The sequence below is a fragment of the Aquarana catesbeiana genome, linkage group LG10 (genome assembly GCF_042186555.1).
Source record: "Aquarana catesbeiana isolate 2022-GZ linkage group LG10, ASM4218655v1, whole genome shotgun sequence".
Lineage (NCBI taxonomy): Eukaryota > Metazoa > Chordata > Amphibia > Anura > Ranidae > Aquarana > Aquarana catesbeiana.
In genome coordinates, this window is record NC_133333.1 from 134177066 (window position 1) to 134196598 (window position 19533).

General features: G+C 41.3%; 1 protein-coding gene across 3 annotated transcripts in view; it reads right to left on the minus strand.

Moving 5' to 3' along the window:
• Positions 1–438: 438 nt before the first annotated feature.
• Positions 439–19533, minus strand: part of LOC141110907 (sulfotransferase 2B1-like) — a 138288-nt gene continuing 119193 nt past the window's right edge. For all 3 annotated transcript variants that reach the window (XM_073602690.1, XM_073602691.1, XM_073602693.1), the window contains exons 4-7: positions 17610–17736; positions 13454–13548; positions 4342–4522; positions 439–1975 (exon numbers count right to left, since the gene is read on the minus strand). In XM_073602690.1, the coding sequence (XP_073458791.1) occupies positions 1872–1975; positions 4342–4522; positions 13454–13548; positions 17610–17736 (507 nt within the window). In that variant the 3' untranslated portion in view covers positions 439–1871. The remainder of the gene's footprint in view (positions 1976–4341; positions 4523–13453; positions 13549–17609; positions 17737–19533) is intronic.

The window sequence follows — 19533 nt, forward strand, 5'->3', positions numbered from 1 at the left end:
GCTTTCCTTCCTTCTCTCTCCTTCCCTCTTTCTTTCTCTCTCCCTCCCTCTTTTTCCCTTTCTTTCTCCATCTCTCATTCATCTCAGACTCTAACCACACCCCCATTTGAACCACGCCCATATAAGCCATACCCACTATTGACGTAAACCACGCCCGTTTTTTGCACTGCGCACCACATTTTTTCTATGTCACTCCTACAAAGGCATTCCCCGCTCCCTAATTATAATAAGACTCCGCCTACAGCCAAAAAAGTGTCCCTATAAATTTTTTTACAATGTTGGCAACTATGCACAGGCATGGCCAAGGGAGAGGAAGATTTCAGCCAGGTTGAAGATTTTGCAGTCCACTGCTGTTTTATTTGAGTAGACATCTGGGATGACAGCAGAAGGTTTCTTTAGGTCAGGGAAGGAGAAAAAAAAATTAAAAAAGGCAAGTAATAGATCTTTTCATATTTTCTTTATTTTAAAAAATTCCTGCCAGAGCATTTATTCCTAAATGGCATACCCCTGTAAAATTACATTTTTTTTTATACTGTATAATATATACCACAGTATAATAACATTTAAAAATACATATATACTGGAAGGGTAAGCAATAACAACTTGCCAGAACATGTATTAGCTTGTACTGGGACAGAATGGGGAAATAACAAAGAGGTATGTAATGTTTGTACAGCTCTTCTAAATTTAGAACGGAGCAGATACTGCTCCTAATTAACACAAATACACACACCCCTTTGTTAATTAGAAGTGATTTATTCTCTGTTCTCAGGCACAGCACACAGGTCATAGAACAAGGGCTGGAGATGCCAGCAAAGTTCTCTCTGCTGTCCCAGCTCAGAGCGGAGGGAAGAAGAGGGAGTTAACCCTGTGCATGCCCTGCCCATGTAGTGTAATCCAATGGTTCTCAACCTCAAGTACCCCCAACAGGCCATGTTTTGTGAATTTCTCTTAGAGCCCTTTCACACTGGGGCGGGCGTCGGCGGTAAAGCGCCGCTATTGTAAGCGGCGCTTTACCGTCGGTATGCGGCCACTAGCGGGGCAGATTTACCCCCCTGCTAGTGGCCGAGAAAGGATTAAAACCACCGCAAAGCACCTCTGCAGGTGCTTTCACACTGGAATTAAAGCAGCGGCTGTTTCAGGTCGGTTTGCAGGCGCTATTATTAGCGCAATAGCGCCTGCAAACCGCCCCAGTGTGAAAGGACCCTTAGATAAAATAGCTGTCCAAAATACCAGGCCACTGACTCACATTTAAAGCACATGTGCAAGATAAAGGAAAACCTGCAAACATGGGAGTACTTGAGGACTGAGATTGAGAACCACTTACGTAATCAGTACAGGGGCAGAGAAAGGGATGCGAGTGGCCTATTTACTGCTTATGTCCTGTATGACAGGGTTGCACTTGGCGGGACTTTGCAGCAGTTTTCTATATGGCAAATTGCCCTATTCTCTCTGTTAATCAGGTGCAGACCCTGCACCAGTTTATATTTCTCTCAACTAGAAACTGGTGCAGATAGACATGAAACAGCTCTGGTAATATGGCGCACACCACTTCTGACAGTTTCCTGCAACATATATACAATAATAGTTCAGGAAGCTTAGTTAACTTCATGGAATGAGTCTATGGCTGCTTTATCAGACTGGAATTGGGATTTGGGGCTAATTTACTAAACTATTAAACAATGTTAACTTTGCAAAGTGAATGTTTATGTAGCATAATATATGAGGTAAAACAATTTTCACTTCAATCCTCCAACCATATGGTAACAAAAATCATTTTTTAATAAATGTTTCTTGTATATGATTGGACATTGTCTTAGTATGAGTACATGTGAAATTCCAATTAAATATCTAAACATATAAAATTCTGTTTATATAAAAGCAAGGTCAACATCTTTCATGGCCTCCTTGTAAATCCTGTCAAACTCTTCTTCTAGAGCAGGTGTAAAGTGATTCTTGTGATCTCCGGAGATACCTAATGTAAGGCAAAAGTGTTTAATTAAAGTAAATAAAAAAAGGTGTTTATTGTTAAAGCTTCCCAGTCATTAAAACCTGAGAAGTTAAGTTAAAGTTAAAGTGGTTTTAAACCTCAGACATAAATACATCCTTCAATACAGTGTGCTTGTCTCCATCCAAAGCACTAAGTGTGATGTCTCTCTGCTGCCACGTTCTCCTGTTACCTGTATGAGTCACTTCTGACAGCACTTCTGACAGCTTTTTCGCAACGCCAAGAGGAAAAAAATGTGGTGGGTGAGGAAAGCTCCAGCACACAGCCTGTGACTGACAGCCAAGGCTGTGCTTGTTCTCCATGTAGTGTGAGGAGGGGGTGTGTCTCTCCCCTCCGATCAGGCCCAAAGTTCTACCCCCTGCTTTGTGCTGCTGATAGATGCTGACAGACTCTGTGTGCAACTCTGTGTTTTACAAGATTTTAGAGAAGTGATGGCTGCAGATAAAATGTAGGAGAATGTGTGTCCTATGTGTATCATCTGAGGCTAGTCCTTTCACTGGGTTTATGTAAAGCCGGCCATATATGAATTGAAATTCGGCAGGTCCATCAGGGACCAGCCAAACTTCGATCCATGTATGGGCAGGCTGGTTGTACAGACATCTACTGACCATTAACTAAACCAATTAGAGGTTTTAAATTTAAATATGTTATGTTGCATAACCACCTGGATCTTACTTAATGTTTCCAAACCATGCAAAATTTACTTGAGTTATAGCCTTATATACTATGGTTAATCCATTATGATTCAAGATGTATTTTATAGTATTAACACATAATATTTTCTTTATTAAATCAATGGTCATATGAAGTTTACTTTTAGGAGTTTGTTTACTGTATATTGGTATTCTGCTATTCTAATGTTAACCACTTAAGGACCAGAAGATTTTCCGCCTTAATGACCAGGCCATTTTTTGCTATACGGCACTAAGTCACTTTAACTGGCAATTGCGCGGTCGTGCGCCTCTGTACCCAAACAAAATTGATGTCTTTTTTTTCCCCACAAATAGAGCTTTCTTTTGGTGGTATTTGATCACCTCTGCAATTTTAATTTTTTGTACTATAAACAAAAAAAAGTGTGACAATTTTGAAAAAAAAAACTAAATATTTTTTACATTTTGCTATAATATCCCCCTCAAAAAATGTAAACAATCTAATTTCTTCATCAGTGTAGGCAAACATGCATTCCTCTACATATTTTTGGTAAAAAAAAAAAATTGCAATAAGCGTATATTGATTGGTTTGCGCAAAAGTTATAGCATCTGCAAAATAGGGGATACATTTATAGCATTTTAAAAAAAAAATGTTTTACTTGTAATGGTAGCGATCAGAGATTTTTAGCGGGACTGCGACATTGCGGCAGACAGATCGGACACCTAATTGAAATTTTTTACACTTTTTTGGGAGCCAGTGACATTATTACAGTAGTCAGTGCTAAAAATATGCCCTGTTGTTGTACTAATGGTACTGGCAGGGTAAGGGGTTAACATCAGGGGCGATCAAGGGGCTAAATGTGTTCCCTGTTTGTGTGTTGTAACTGTATGGGGGACTGTGTGACTGGGGAAACACACAGATCCATCTTCCTGCTTAGCAAAAAGACAAGATCTGTATGATCTCCCCTGTCAGAATGGAGATTTGCCTGTTTACACAGACAAATCCCCATTCTTACGCTGCGGGAAACGATCGTGGGTGGCCAGCGGAGATCGAGTCCACCCCACCCGTTGATTGGCTCCCCATGCTGGCCAGTGGGTGCACGCCCACAAGTCGCTGCGTACAAGCCAACATACAATGATGGGGATTCGCGGGAACCAGCCACATTGCCGCAGTACAACTGCGGTGGCTGGTCCTTAAGCAGTTAAAGTCTATGTTTAGTCACAAATGAAAAAAAAAAAAAAAAAAAAAAAACACAGCACGAGGAATATTATTTTTAGTCAATAGGATACATACAGTAGTTAAATAGGTTGCATAAAGACACCAGATGTGTTCCTTTTGCTGCTGGCTCCTACATTAGCTGAAATCTTCCTATTATTGTTGCAGTAGGGATTTGAGTGGGATCAGAGGAAGAACATTTCAATTAATGTAGGAGCCAGCAAAAAAAGGGATACATCCTATTGACTGTAATATTGACCCTTTGATTTTTGATTTTTTTTGTGACTAAATGTAGGCTTTAAATTAAAATATATTTTATTTGGTGACTTTTATGAAAATGTCAGTGAATAATGACCATGGCTACCACCAAACAACGAGGGCACATTTATGTCAATGCGTAACTGCCATTCCACAGATGTAACCTTATAACATTTCAGAAATATCTGACAACTATTAAGTGTCTTTACCTTTCCTATAAAATGATCCTTGATCCTTGTTGAAGATTTCATTAGGCACTGTACTGTAGTTGGACATGTTGTTCGCTTTCATAGCTTTAAACGAAGAATGCTCTACTACAGAATCTATGGCAGCATCATCCAGATCTTTTCCCAGGAACTTGCAGATCTTCACAACATTGCTCCTTATATCCTGTTGTATTAAACAAGTGTGTATTTTATTAGTCTTTACAATAAACTATCCTTTAAACATTCACCTGCAAGGGGCTAAATGGAAGAGACATTATAGTAAACAGAACTAGAAACTTATTTAATAGCCAGCAGAAGAATGACCTGTTCCATGTACATCTTTGCTGATGCAGTTGCTTTCAAGGGAGGGGGCAGTAAATTACATGGAATTTACAAATTCCAAGTGCAGCACACTTGAACCACCAGAGCCAGCAGTGCAAGAAATAAGGAAGTGGAATTCATGTAAGTGTAGCAGCCTCTAGTGCTAGACTAGTGTAGGTAAATTTGTTTTTTTGTAACTAATGGTAATTGTGCAAGTCCATAATTAGGTTCGGTTGGTCTAGGTCAGGCTGGAGGGATCTACAGGGCTGGCCTCTGGTACCTCCCCCTGGTTCTAGAAGCTTGGAGAAGCTTCTGGAAGTTAGTGGGAGGAGGCCAAGAGGTCCTAATCTGCCTACTTGAGGGAATATGGCCAATCCCCAGGCAGAAGGGCCTTGCAGCGTGGCTGGATCAGCCCCTAAATATGGTGGAGCCTGGCCAGCAGGGGGATAGGGTGGAAGATGGAGTAAGGAAGCTGTGTTGTGTGGCTTGGGAGGACCCCAAGGTGAGGGAGGCTCTGCCTACAGGCTGGGAGCTGAGAGAGAAAAAAGTACTGAGAGATCTCCACTATCTTGTGGTCTCGGTTGGGAAAAACCCTGGCTTGCGGAGAAAGACCTGTACAGCAGGAGGCCTGAACAGTAGTCTCTTTTAGGGCAGCAGGATTTCCGGGGACAGTGTGAGCACATTTTCTTAAGCAGCCAGGTGGGCCGATATTTTCAAGAAAGGGGACATAGGGCTCCTGCAAGGTGAGATTCTGCTACAATTCTGCTCTGGGAAACAGAGCTTCTTTAAATGGAGATTTCTTTGTTGAGCTTGTAGAGGCCGTTGCTGTTTCAAACAGAATACGCTCAAGTGTATGTTCTTTTTTCTGGATCACATATAGAAGGAAGATGTCCTAATCATTGTTCTTCAAGTCAAATTGGACATCCCATAAATTCCATACCCTATCCAAGTTGTTTTCCCCAATAAAACAACAAAAACAAGTTCTGGACTGTTTCCTTGTCTCTGAATAAAGCTGCCTTCACACTGGGACGTCAGGGGTAAAGCGTCGCTATTTTTATCAGCGCTTTACCGTAGTTTTTGCAGAGGTTTTCGGCTGCTAGCGGGGCGTTTTTAACCCCCACTGGCAGCCGGAAAAGGGTTAAAATGACCGCAAAGCGCCACTGCAGCGGCGCTTTGCCGGCGGTTCGGCGGCGCTGCCCATTCATTTCAATGGGTAGGGGTGCTTTAGGAGCGGTGTATACACCACTCCAAAGATGCTGCTTGCAGGGGTTTTTTTAAAGTCTTGCCAGCGCATCGCCTCAATGTGAAGGCACTCGGGCTTTCACACTGAGACTGCGGGAGAGCTGTTTTTCAGGTGCTTTACAGGCGCTATTTTTAGCCCAAAAGTGCCTGAAAAACTCCTCAGTGTGAAAGGGGTCTAAGAGTTTAATTGCGTGTTGCCTGGCTGTGCATAAATAGGTGGTAGTATCTGTCATCTGAATGGTCACAGTACGATTCCTGACAATTTGCTCTGCATTTCCTCCTGCAATTGCTGTAGAATGCCCTGCACACCTCGCCCCCCAGCTGTTGTTATGACTGCCAGTGCAGACAGGGCTTGTCTTCAAATGTTAGTGTTTAGCTCAAAGTTCTTTTTAATACTAGAAATAATGTTGAGACATAAGGATATGTTACACTTAACTTTTCATGACTTTATCTGAAAAGGAAAATAATAATAATAATAATAATAATAATACAGTTTTCCATGAACAGAAACTGGAGAAAACTTCCCTGATATGAGGCTGGAAACACTGGCAAGCCTGGCCCACCACATGCGGGACTGGGTCAATGACCAGTTGTTGTTAGGGATGAGCCGAACACCCTCCTGTTCGGTTCTCAGCAGAACAGGCAAAAAAATTGGCAGAACACACGAACACTGTTAAAGTCTATGTGACACGAATATGAAAAATCAAAAGTGCTAATTTTAAAGGCTTATATGTAAGTTATTGTTATAAAAAGTGTTTGGAGAACTGGGTCCTGCCCCAGGGGACATGTATCAATGCAAACTTTTTTTTAAAAACGTCCGTTTTTTCGGGAGCAGTGATTTTTTTAATGCTTAAAGTAAAACAATAAAAATTAAATATTCCTTTAAATCCCATGCCTGGGGGGTGTCTATAGTATGACTGTTTTCCCATGTTTAGAACAGTAATGCAGTAAAATGACATTTCTAAAGGATAAATTGTTCCAAGCTGTGTCTTGTCTTTTGTACCTTTTGACACTTTTTTTGTGAAATTTAGTACCCCATTACCAATTCACACAGGGGGGAGGCCAGGATCTGGGGGTCCCCTTGTTAAAGAGGGCTTCCAGATTCCGATTAGCCCCCCGCCTGCAGACCCCCACAGCCACCGGGCAAAGGGATGAGGCCCTTGTCCCCATCAACATGGGGACCAGGTGCTTTGGGGGCTACCCCAAAGCACCCTCCCCATGTTGAAGGCATGTGGCCTGTTACGGTTCAGGAGGGGGGGCGCTCTCTTGTCCCCCCCTCTTTTCCTGTGGCCTGCCAGGTTGCATGCTTGGATCAGGGTCTGGTATGGATTTTGGGGGGGACCCCTACGCAATTTTATTTTTTTAAATTTGGTGCAGGGTTCCCCTTAATTTCCATATCATACCCAAAGGGCTTGGTATAGATTTTAGGGGGACCCCCACGCAATTTTTTTTGTAAATTTTGATTCGGGGTTCCCCTTAATATTCATACCAGACCCAAAGGGCCTGGTAATGGACTGATGGACTGGGGGGGGGGGAATCCTATGCTCTTTTTTTCAATTATCTGTATCTATATTGCCGAGACCCGACAATTCATTACAGCCGCGATCAGTTTTGGATAACAATTTTTCCTTTAGAAATGTCATTTTGCTGCGTTACTGTTCTAAACATGGGAAAAATGCACCACTTTACAGGCATACTATAGACACCCCCCAGGTACGAAATTTAAAGGAATATTTCACTTTTATTGTTTCACTTTAAGCATTAAAAAAATCACTGCTCCCGAAAAAACGACCGTAAAAAAAAAAAAAAAAATGTTTGCATTGATACATGTCTCCTGGGGCAGGACCCGGGTCCCCAAACACTTTTTATGACAATAACTTACATATAAACCTTTAGAATGAGCACTTTTGATTTTTCATGTTAGTGTTCCATAAACTTTAATTGTGTTCCGGCGGCTTTCGAATTTGCCCCGAACACCGCATATTGCTCGGTGTTCGCCGAACATCCGAACAACCAGAGTTCGGCCCGAACTTATGCTCGGGCCAAACCGTTCCCCCATCCCTAGCTGTTGTATACAAACAACAAATTAGAGGCCTAGTTGGTCTCACCTTGGTCATTGCCAGGAATTATCTACAGTATACACCACTTTCCAGGTTTCCAAATGAAAATAAATATCTTACTTACAATAATAACCTGGTGAGAACTAAGTAAGGTAGTCAGGTTGCCGGGTTCCCTGTTATCTTTGATGTCATCTTTGATGCCCCCACTTCCTCCCCAATCTTTCCACGTGTTTGAGAAGTGTGTTGCTATGGCCATTTGTATAGTGACTTTATTGCAATAATAGAGTTAGGTTTAGTAACAGCATATGTTTACAGAGGCCCTTCCCCCTCCATCGATATGTAAATAACTGAGACAGGATGTTCTTTGCAGGAAGTTGATGTATGCAGGAAATGGGTGGGAGGGGCTTGGGGAGCGTTTGTAAGAAACGTGTTTTTGGGAGGACAAAGAGGAAGACATGGCTTCCGGAAGCTGGATAACTTTGGAGACGCTTTTGGGAGTTGGACCCTGAGCAAGGAACTATGAAGGACATCTTGACCCCTAAGTTAAGTAACTGTTTAGTTTACTTAATGTGTACATATTGCACATGCTTATGTTTGTAGGCATATTTTGTAAGCTATAAGTTGTGTTGTATTGTACATCCTACAGTTTGTATGTGCAGATTTTTCCCTGTTTAGTAAAGCATTGATACACTTCAGAAGTCTAAGCTTCCTTGGTTTTACCACAAGAACTTAATAGATAGACGGAAAGCATTACAGGAAGGGAGACACAAGAGGATATTTGTTGATCTTGTTTGATTTATTATATTTCTATTTCTTTGTCAGTGCTTCCTGGGAAGGCACCAACGTGGTGGAGCATACCCTACAGCTTTGTAATTGCAATGTTTTTTTAAAATGAAAGATAGTTTTCCCTATGGTAGCTGTAGTGTAAGTATTCTACCTGGGCATTTTTTGACATAGTTGGAAGAGAGTTGGGTTGTGTATGCATGTGATATTCCAACATGCACAGATGTTAATTTCTGGTGCATTGGCAGATTCCTCTGGGCCATTCTGCCATTGGTCGAGTGGCTCCTAGGCTTTTGAGTTGAGGATGGCTATGGGCAGCACAAACACTGAACAGAAGAAGCATTAGGCTGACAAATGAAAAGCAGGTCATCTGCTGGGGGTATGTTTGGCCTGATTATTGGTCAGACATTGTGGCTGAAGGTCTAGGTGGTAGGCTATATTAAGTGTCTATGGGGAATTTTTTGCTGGTTAGGGTGGCCTAGCCATATTTTCTTGAAGACTGTGCTGTAAGGTTTTAAATCTTCCAAGGATATTAACCAGACTTACAAAGGGGTTAACATAGTACTCAAATAAGTTTTCTTTTCCATTGCTATTATTATAGTTAGAAATAAAGAATCCTTAAAGCGGGGTTCGAACCTCTTGTGTGTTATGCTCTAGAATAATAGCCCTAGAATAGGGATGAGACGAACACCCCCGGTTCGGTTCGCACCAGAACTTGTGAACACACAAGAAATTTGTGCGAACATGCAAACACTGTTAAAGTCTATAGGACACAAATGTGAAAAATCAAAAGTGCTCATTTTAAAGGCTTATATGCAAGTTATTGCCATAAAAAGTGTTTGACCCGGATACTGCCCCAGGAGACTTGTATCAATGCAAAAATATGTTTTTAAAATGGCTGTTTTTTCAGGAGCAGTGATTTTAAGAATGCTTAAAGTGAAACAAAAAAAAATGAAATATTCCTTTAAATATCGTGCCTGGGGGGTGCCCTTAGTCTGCCTGTAAAGTAGCGCATTTCCCTCCATGTTTAGAAAAGTACTGCAGCAAAATGACATTTCTAAAGGAAAAAATGTCATTTAAAATTGCTCAAGGCTGTAATGTTTTGCCAGATCCTGGCAATATGTATAAAAAATAATTTAAAAAACAGCATGGGTTTCCCCCCTTTAGGTCTGGTGTGGATATTAAGGTGAACTCCATGTCAAAATGTTTTTAAAAAATGGTGTGGGGTCCCCCTCGCCCAAAATCCATACCAGAGCCAAAGGGCCTGGTATGGACGGGGGCAATCCCTTCCATTTTTTTTCTTATTTCTGTCATAGGGCTCCCCTTAACCACTTCAATACACTATATTATATATTGTACACTGCACTATATACCCTGCACTGTATTATATATACTACACTGAGTGCACTATATACTCTGAACAACAGTATATATATATACTATATGGACTGCACTGTATACTCTGCTGAATTCGGCCTTCGGTGTTGGTGGTGGCAGAACACTGTAACCCCTCACAGTTAGGGATGAGCCCGATGTTCGCCTGTTCGACGAATAGCGAACAATTTGGGGTGTTTGCAGCAAATTCGAAAGCCGTGGAACACCCTTTAAAAGTCTATGGGAGAAATCAAAAGTACTAATTTTAAAGGCTTATATGCATGGTATTCTCATAAAAAGTGTTTGGGGACCTGGACGTTTTTTCGGGAGCAGTGATTTTAACAATGCTTAAAGTGAAACAATAAAAGTGAAATATTCCTTTAAATTTCATACCTGGGGGGTGTCTATAGTATCCCTGTAAAGTGGCGCATTTTTCCCGTGTTTAGAACAGTCCCTGCACAAAATGACATTTCTAAAAGGAAAAAAAGTCATTTAAAACTACTTGCGGCTATAATGAATTGTTGGGTTCCGGCAAAACAGATAAAAGTCATTGAAAAAAAAATGGCATGGGATCCCCCCAGTCCATTACCAGGCCCTTTGGGTCTGGTATGAATATTAAGGGGGACCCCGAACCAAAATAAAAAAAAAACTGCGTGGGGGTCCCCCCAAATTCCATACCAGGCCCTTCAGGTCTGGTATGGATTTTAAGGGGAACCCCCTGACAACATTTTTAAAAAAATGGCGTGGGGTCCCCCCAAAAATCCATACCAGACCCTTATCTGAGCACGCAACCTGGCAGGATGCAGGAAAAGAGGGGGGATGAGAGAGCGCCCCCCCTGAACTGTACCAGGCCACATGCCCTCAACATGGGGAGGGTGCCTTGGGGTAGCCCCCCAAAGCACCTTGTTGATGGGGACAAGGGCCTCATCCCAACAACCCTTGCCCGGTGGTTGTGGGGGTCTGCAGGCGGGGGCTTATCGGAATCTGGAAGCCCCCTTAACAAGGGGACCCCCAGATCCCGGCCCTCACCTGTTTGAAATGGTAACGGGTACATTGTACCCATACCATTTCACAAAAAAAGTGTCAAAATGTTAAAAAAAAACAAGACACACCATGGGACAAGTCCTTTATTAAAAAATAAAAAAATAAAAATGTCCCACGAAGTCCATTCATCTTCTTCTCCATACCATACCTCGCAGTTCACTGAGAACTACAAGCTGATTGCTGCAGTGGAAGACAGTAGTCGTAGTTTATTCATTCACAGATCCCTATGAATGAATTACTTGGCTGTGTGAACCTAGCCCCTTACAGCCGTGCTCTTGTGACAGTGGGTTCAGGGGAAGCTCCTCCAGCCACTGTCACAGCGGGGGGATTGGAGGGGCACAGGTAGGTGCTCTTTTGTAACATGTTACACCCTAAATACGTGTGTAACATGTTATCAAAGCTGAACTTATCCTTTAAAGGAGGGGGAAGACACAAGATCACATTCTGCACACAGAAAGACAGCAGCCATGATGGGTTTATTTTACTGGAAGCTTCTGCACAGAGGCAAAATTTCACACTAGATTCCTCCACAGATTTGGAAGAAATACACAAGGCACACCATGATTCAGAAATACATGTGCTATTTAGAATTTTATTTGGTTATCCCAGAGTTCAGCTTTAAAGAAATATGCAGGCCTTACAGAAGCAGGATACTACTACCACTTAAGGAAAACATATTATAATTTTCTTATTTGATAAAACAGTATACTGACAGACAGAGGCGTAACTAGAACCTTCAGGGCCCCAGTGCAAGAAACATGAAGGGTCCCCCTAAACCTCCACTTTCCTTTTCGAGCCCTGGACATCCATGGACATCCTCCCAGGACCCTGGCACGTATCCAGCACGCTCTGTGACTGCTGTGTCCTTCAGTCGCAGTAAGTGGACTTAGAACTATATGACCATATAGTGTGACCAAACCCCCGTATTTTTTGAATATGTTCAGGTGTTTTTAACTAGCCCTGCAGGAAATGTCATTCTTGTATGTGTGCGCTGTAAAATATTTTGTGCTGTGTCCTTCAGACACAGCTGATCAAAGACCTTGGTAAAGGACCAATCACGGCGGCCCTTTACATCAGCTGATCACATGTAAACAGATTTGCCAGTTATCGGCAATCCTTTCAGTGTGAGGAAAGAAGAGCCATTAACAAGCAAAACTGTCAGTGCATTGTTTACACTGATAATCAGGGCACTGATTATAAGTGAAGCCCCATCAATGCCCATCAGTGCAGCCTATCAGTGCTGCCTATCAATGCCCATCAGGGCTGCCTATCAGTGCCGCCTATCAGTGCCACTTATTAGTGCTCATCATTGCCACCTATTAGTGCCCATCAGTTCTGCCTATCAGTGCTAACCAATGCAGCCTATCAGAGCTCATCAATGCCACCTATCAGTGCCCATCAGTGCCACCTATCAGTGCCGCCTATCAGTGCCCATCAATGCCACCTATCAGTTCTGTCTGTCAATACTCATCAATGCCACCTATCAGTGCCCATCAGTGTCACCTATTAGTGCTCATCAATGCCACCTTCCTATTACTGCCCATCAATGCTGCCTATTTGTGCCACTTATTGGTGCCCATCAGTTATGCCTATCAGTGCCTCCTTAGAAGGACTCTGAGCTGAGAGTGTCTCTCTCATACAGCCCAGAGACTGCACTGACAGTCCCCCACCTATTCCCCTCCCTTCTCCCTCATATGGATGGGAGAGCAGAGAGACGATAGGCTCCTACTCCCCCCACCCCTCTCCTTCTGTGTGTGCACTGTGGGAAGTGTGAAGCCCAGCAGCTGAACGATAAAATTCAGCTGCTTAGCTTCACAGTTCCTGCGATGCATACAGGAGGGGAGGGGCAGGAGAAGGAGCAGATCAGCTCTCCCCTCTCCCATCTGTGTGAGGGAGTAGGGAGGGGTAACTGTAAATGTAGGCTTTGGGCTCTATGAGAGTGAGACACTCTCTGCTCAGCAACCTGCTGGGGTTCCCCGACATCACTGCTGGCAAAATAAAGCAAGAAAGTCTGTTTTTCAAATACAATATTTAGCAAAAATGTAAAAAAAGTGTAAAATTTCTGAAGTTGAATCAATTTTCTATTATCTCACTGTCTATTTACATTTCAACTAACAGTTAGTATCCTATCATCACCTTCTCTGTGCACTGAGAATACAATGAGGTCAGTATATACAGGATCACTTCTACTTACAACACAGAAACTACCGTATTTAACACAGTGTGCTTTTCACAGCCTATTACTCTATAGTATATGATGAGGAATAGATTTTACTATAAATAGGACCTACCTTTGTCATATTGTCATAAGACAAAAGCAAGAAGTTGGGATTGTCCTTCATTGTCAGCCATCCTTTCACATGTTCAAACCACAGGCCAAACATAACTAAAAACACAAGCACAGTTTAGAAACCAATTCAGTAGGATTTTCATATATTTATATACTTCTTTTGTTACATTTTAGGGGCCTTTTAGCGCTATGCAGTCATTGTTAATGCGCCCACTCATTTTGAATAGACTGTCAATGCATGAGAACATACAAAAAAGAGGACATGCTTTTTTTTTTTTGTAATGCAGTGCACCATAACACACGGCATATGTGTTGTGTCATGATGCAAGGTGGATGAGTTTACCATCATTTAAGAGAATGGAACAAAAACCAGCACACAAAGTGTAGTGCATTATTGTGCATGTGGTAACATAAAAATAAATGTGTAAAATAAAAGCGCAACAAAGGGTTTGTAATTTAACTGTGTGATGTGGCAGATATGTATAAATCACATGATTAAGTAGAATTACTGTATTTCAATAGTGTATTTATCTATATGGCCAGAGCTTTGTTTAAAAGCTGATGTCCAGACAGTGGAGACAGGAAGGAAGAACAGTTTTGATCGGAAAAACCCTACCCAAAGTTTGGATCACACTGACGTGGTTGCATCAGCCTCATAGGTGAAAAAACTATACAGGGAATTGAAGGGACCAGTCTTGTGTTGTACAAACAGCATAAACAGGTGTCCAGTCCCCTGCACAGGAAATGCTGCAGTTAAATCTTCCCAAGGATGACTTTATGAGGAGATATCAGAACAATAGGATAAATATTTTGTCTGAGGATAATGAATGATATGCACATAGTGTTAATGGTGTTCATTTCTGATTTTTAAATTAAGATAAGGTGGCCCCAGTGACTGCATGTCGTTCTGGGGTTGGGACTTGCTCTGGCTGGTGGATGGTGGGTGGTGAGGAGTGGCACTGGCAAGGCATCCTTACACTCTGATTTGTTTTTAATTTGGAGGGTTTATTTTTTCTGTATATAACTCTCATGTAAGTACAGATGATGTGATTTTCAAGGACATCTGTATGTGCTATAGTATCAAACTATATTCTAGATATGTCATACCCTATGTACCCCTGAAGAAGGGGAAAAAATTAATACCTCAAAATGCATTGGGTGTGGCCAAGTCTGGGGATTAATGTGGACAAGCTAGGCATTATGGGAATATATGATAACATCCCCCTGACTAAAGACTGATGTATCACATATATTATGTAATATACCACCAATATATTTTTTTAAAATGGGAGGAATATTTTCACTATATAATCAATAAAATACCCAACATTTTGAAAATAATAGCTGCTAGCACAGGTCAATAGATATACCATGCAATAAATAATGTAAAAAAATGCAGTGCTATCAAACATATATGAACGTAATTCAAAAAGAAATGAACATGATAATAATAATAATAAACATAACCATTAAAGATACATAAAGTCCATAAAAAACAAAAATAAAGGCAAAAATCAATATACAAAGTCAATGTAAAAAAGGGATTAGAGATGAGATCCACTGTCCTAAACAGATCCAGCAGGTGAAAGTTGAAAATGGAAAATATAGATGTACATAGGAAAAAATCAGCCTCCCCAAGTCCTCCATGTGAGACACCACCAAGATAGAAAGGTGGCAGCTTACCAAACAGTGTTGGCCTCCAAAGTAATGAAAAAGCCAGCAGCGCAATAGGGAAAACCGTTTCCCAGGTATATCCAGAAAGGTACTGTAGGTCCTGGTAGATCCCACATCACAGCCTCACACACGCACATCAACATACAAAATAGATGAAGACTATAGCATGATACTGTCTAAATTATTTATTAGGTAGAAAAAACAGAGTACACTCACATGGTCATCATTTAAAAAGAGCGTGTGGTCATGTAATGCAGCAGCAATTGCCAAAAACATGTATATTGAGCGGCCGTAGGAGTGGGATCAGGCCGCTATATATCCATATATATTTTCCATTTTCACCCGTCACCTGCTGGATCTGTTTGGAACACTCTAATCCCTTTTTTACATTGGCTTTTTATATTGATTTTTGCACCTTTTTTTTATGGACTTTATGTACCTTTAATGGTTGTGTTTATCATTATTATCATTTTCATTTCTTTTTGAAATATATTTTTATATCCATTTAATCAACATTATAAAAAAAGTTTGTTATATGTTTTAATCTATATGATTTTGGTTTAAATGCTACTGCTTTAAAGGTTCCATCCGAAATGTATGACACACTAGATAAACTATAATGAGGGGTTAAAGCTTGCATTTTCTTCTTTTTTTTGCTATGTTTCATTTCCAAGAAACACAGCAGCAAGTGAGAGGAAATCTCTCCAAATAATGAAATCTCCTCTTGACAGTTGTAACAGGAACGAGTGTCCCAACTGGAAGATTTCACCTCTATTCTGTTTCAACGACACCTCTAAATTTTGGATTTACCCTAATGCTGGCAATAAGACTATACGAAAAATCGCCCTAACCCATTTTCGAAAAACAAACATTCGGCCGTTAGAGCAAATGATAGTGCCATCATGCAATGACTGATAAATCGCTCAGTGGACATAAATGAATCCATTTTTTGTTCGGTTTTTTTTTTTACATATAGCTAGTGCAAACAGTTCGGACAGGAAACACATTAACCTTTCAATTTACTGTACATTCGGCAGAAAATTTCCAACTTGTTTTTCGTTTTTTCGGCTCAACGTTTTTCAATTTTGTGCCCATTAAGTGGCCAAAAAATGAACAAACTGTCTAAATGACCGAATTGCAAGCGATTTTTCGTATAGTGTATGGCCAGCATAACTTTCAGTACCAGCGACAGTGGTCACCAGGACAACTAGAGAGGGTGAATCACCCCATCAGGAACATACAGCAGTAATAACCTAACACTGTTTCTAGCCCTTACACATGCCATATTATTAAATATTTCCTTGTTCCCAATCTTTTTCAAGTAAATCCAGTGCAGAAGGATTCAACATGTTTTTAATTTGTACACCCAGGTTTTGGTATGCTGCTTTCTGGAACTGCTTAATATCAACTATCCATTGTTTTTGTTAACTTGTTAAATTAATATCATTTGACAATGTTACGTGGCCCCCTGGTCCTAAGCTGCTACTATGTAAATTTTGTTTTGGCTGGGCTGTAAACAGCTCTGTACAGTTCAGAATAGTTGTTTTCCCCTAAGCTCAGTTAGGTTGTGAATTTTTCACTATCACCTGTAGGTCTCATGGATACTGCAGGTCATAGTATGAGACTGAGTTATGAATATTTATATTTTCTTCAGCCTGCCCAGTAGATGGTTCATGGGCACTGGTGCATGCTGGGGAGAATAAAAATATTTAGAACAGTTCATGTGCTCACCCTCTTGCTGGAGGGAGCTCTGTGATAATGCCCAGAAGCCGATTTGGGGCCTATGTACGCTGAGGTGGTCCTAAGGCTGTCCTGCTGTTCTGCTTGATGTAGAGGAAGCTGTGCCAAGGTGAGAATTTCCAAGGTCTCCAAGGCCTGGAGACTTGCTTGGATGACTCACTGGAATCTGAAATTGTGCTTGCAGTGCTGCTGGGTCAGTTTAAAGGTTCTGACACTGTGAAGCTGTATTTTGTTATGGATCTAAAGAGTAAGTAATCTGCTGTGGTATCTGGGACCCCAACCCTCACTCTCTCTACCTCCTTTTTTAGTTCAGCATAGAAAACTTTCAAAAGACAAAAAGTGACTGGCGCCCAATTTCTGTTCAAGGTTCCCCAATATACCCATGGACTTACTTTTTGGGATCCTATTTTGGAATCTCTCCTACATATAAAACTATAAGGTGTACAGATGAGGAACCTTTTCCTGTTTATTCTGCAAGAAGTTTTGAACTCATTAGAGGTTACAGAGATTTGTGAAATTCATAAACCAAATGTAGGAAACAAAATGGATGACATCTCGAGCAAGAAATAGTGTTTTTAGAATGTTGCACAAAGTATACAGATCAAAGTGGCCTAAGTTGGGCTTTAATACACAAAAGGAAGTATGGATTAGTAAGCGTGTACAAATGTAAAATTTACACCAAAATTACTATAATAAATTAAAATAGTATATGCTCCCTGAAAAAAAGCTAAATTTTTTCTTACCATCTTTGCTGAGAAAATGTGAGATGAAATCCTGGAAATCTTCCCTGCGTTCCATGAATTGTGCATACAAGGAGAAGTAATAGAAAGATACACACACATCTTTAGGGTTACGTACGGTATAGATCACCTACGACACGAAAGCAATATCTAAAGTTATTATAGTTATTACATTTACACTTTACAGACAAATGTACATAACCTTCTAGTTGGTGATGGTACAAAACATGAAAGCAGCTTCTGTGTATTCCATAGTGATCCTGCCTCTAGGAGGTTCTCACCAGTGGCATGATCGCAGGTGTGACAGCCTTATTGTATCCCCTGCACTTATTTAGGTGTTTTCATTCTTCGCTCAGGATGAAGGGTGTAGGTATTTGGATCTAACCTGAAGTCTAGGGGAAGGATGTGTGGCTATTAGGTCCCTTCATCCCCTGCTTTGGGGGGTCTCTCTTTAGCAGAGCCCCTCACCTAGTATTCATTGGTCTGCTTGACTGACCACAAGGAGCATAATCCACCAGGCCTTTCAGTTAGGTGGACCTGAGTGTGCCTTACCCCCGTCAGGAGCCTTGTACCCCTGGGGGTCAAAAAGGGTCCTTCCTCTGCTACATGCAGTTTATACAGCAATGAACACATGCACATACCATAGTAAAGATCATAGTTCTTTTGGGCCAGCTTGGTTCAACAGAACCATTTAAACTGGCAAAAAACATGAAGTTAGGCTTTCTTTCAGTGACCTCATTCCCTGTTTTTGAAGTGGTTCCTTGCAGCGTCCTATAGATCCACCCATTTGTGCATGTTCTATGAAAGGATTACAGACCTACATCAGGACACTACCTACCCTGACATGCACAAGCAGCCAGAGAATACTAAACACATAAAGAACATACCTCTGCTCCTCCTCCTCTAAGATACCGGTATTTATAATGGCTATCATGGGGCATAGGGCTGAGAATTATGGGATGTGTAGTCCCAAGAAGGGGGATCAAATTATTTTGACTAGAGTTATTATAGCACACTTCCTGAAAGGAAATTTGGTGAAGCAGCACAGAAGCCCTGGCCCTGGCCCAGGCCCTGTGGCTGTAGGGCCTGGTTCCCATTAGTGCAATTTCAGATGATAGCAGTGTGAACCTAGCCTAAGTGTTTCTGAACACTTTGGAAAGAAATAATTCACTATACCATAATAAAGTGAATTATTTATGATAAAAAAAACTAATCATTTGTCCTTTTTAAACAAAACTCTATTCAGCTAATGTGTTTGTATTTGTGGGTAAAATGTTAAAGTGATATTAAAGGGCTCTTGAACGACTGTGGCATGAAAATAAAACTCTGCAGGCCTTCACCCTATATAAATCTGCCCTTCTAAATTACAATTCCTGCCTCCATTCTGCCAAACAAACCTACTTTGTCTCTCGTATTAATACCTTGTCATCCAGTCCCTGTCGGCTCTTCTCTACCTCCAACTCTCTGCTTTGTCCTCCGCCCCCTCTACCCACTAACTCACTCACTGCCAAAGAGTTTGCCAATCACTTCAAAGACAAGGTTGATGCAATATGTGAGGACATCGCCACAGTGCATACAATTTTCCCACTCAACATACCTTGTCTAACAGCACAGTCAACACTCTTCTCCTTTGAACTGGCTACTACTGAAGAGGTTACAAAACCTCTCAGATGCCCACCTAACTAATTAACTCTTGGATTCTGTTCCCTTATAACTACTACGGTCACCCTCCAAATTTATCCTATGCTCCCTCACCCACATCTTTAATCTCTCCCTCTCTACTGGCACCTTTCCCTCCCCTCTAACGCTTGCACAGATCACTCCCATACTTAAAAACCTCTCACTAGACCCTACCAACCTGAACAACTTAAGACACATCTCATTGCTCCCATTCAACTCTAAACTTCTAGAAGGCTTGGTCTAAAAC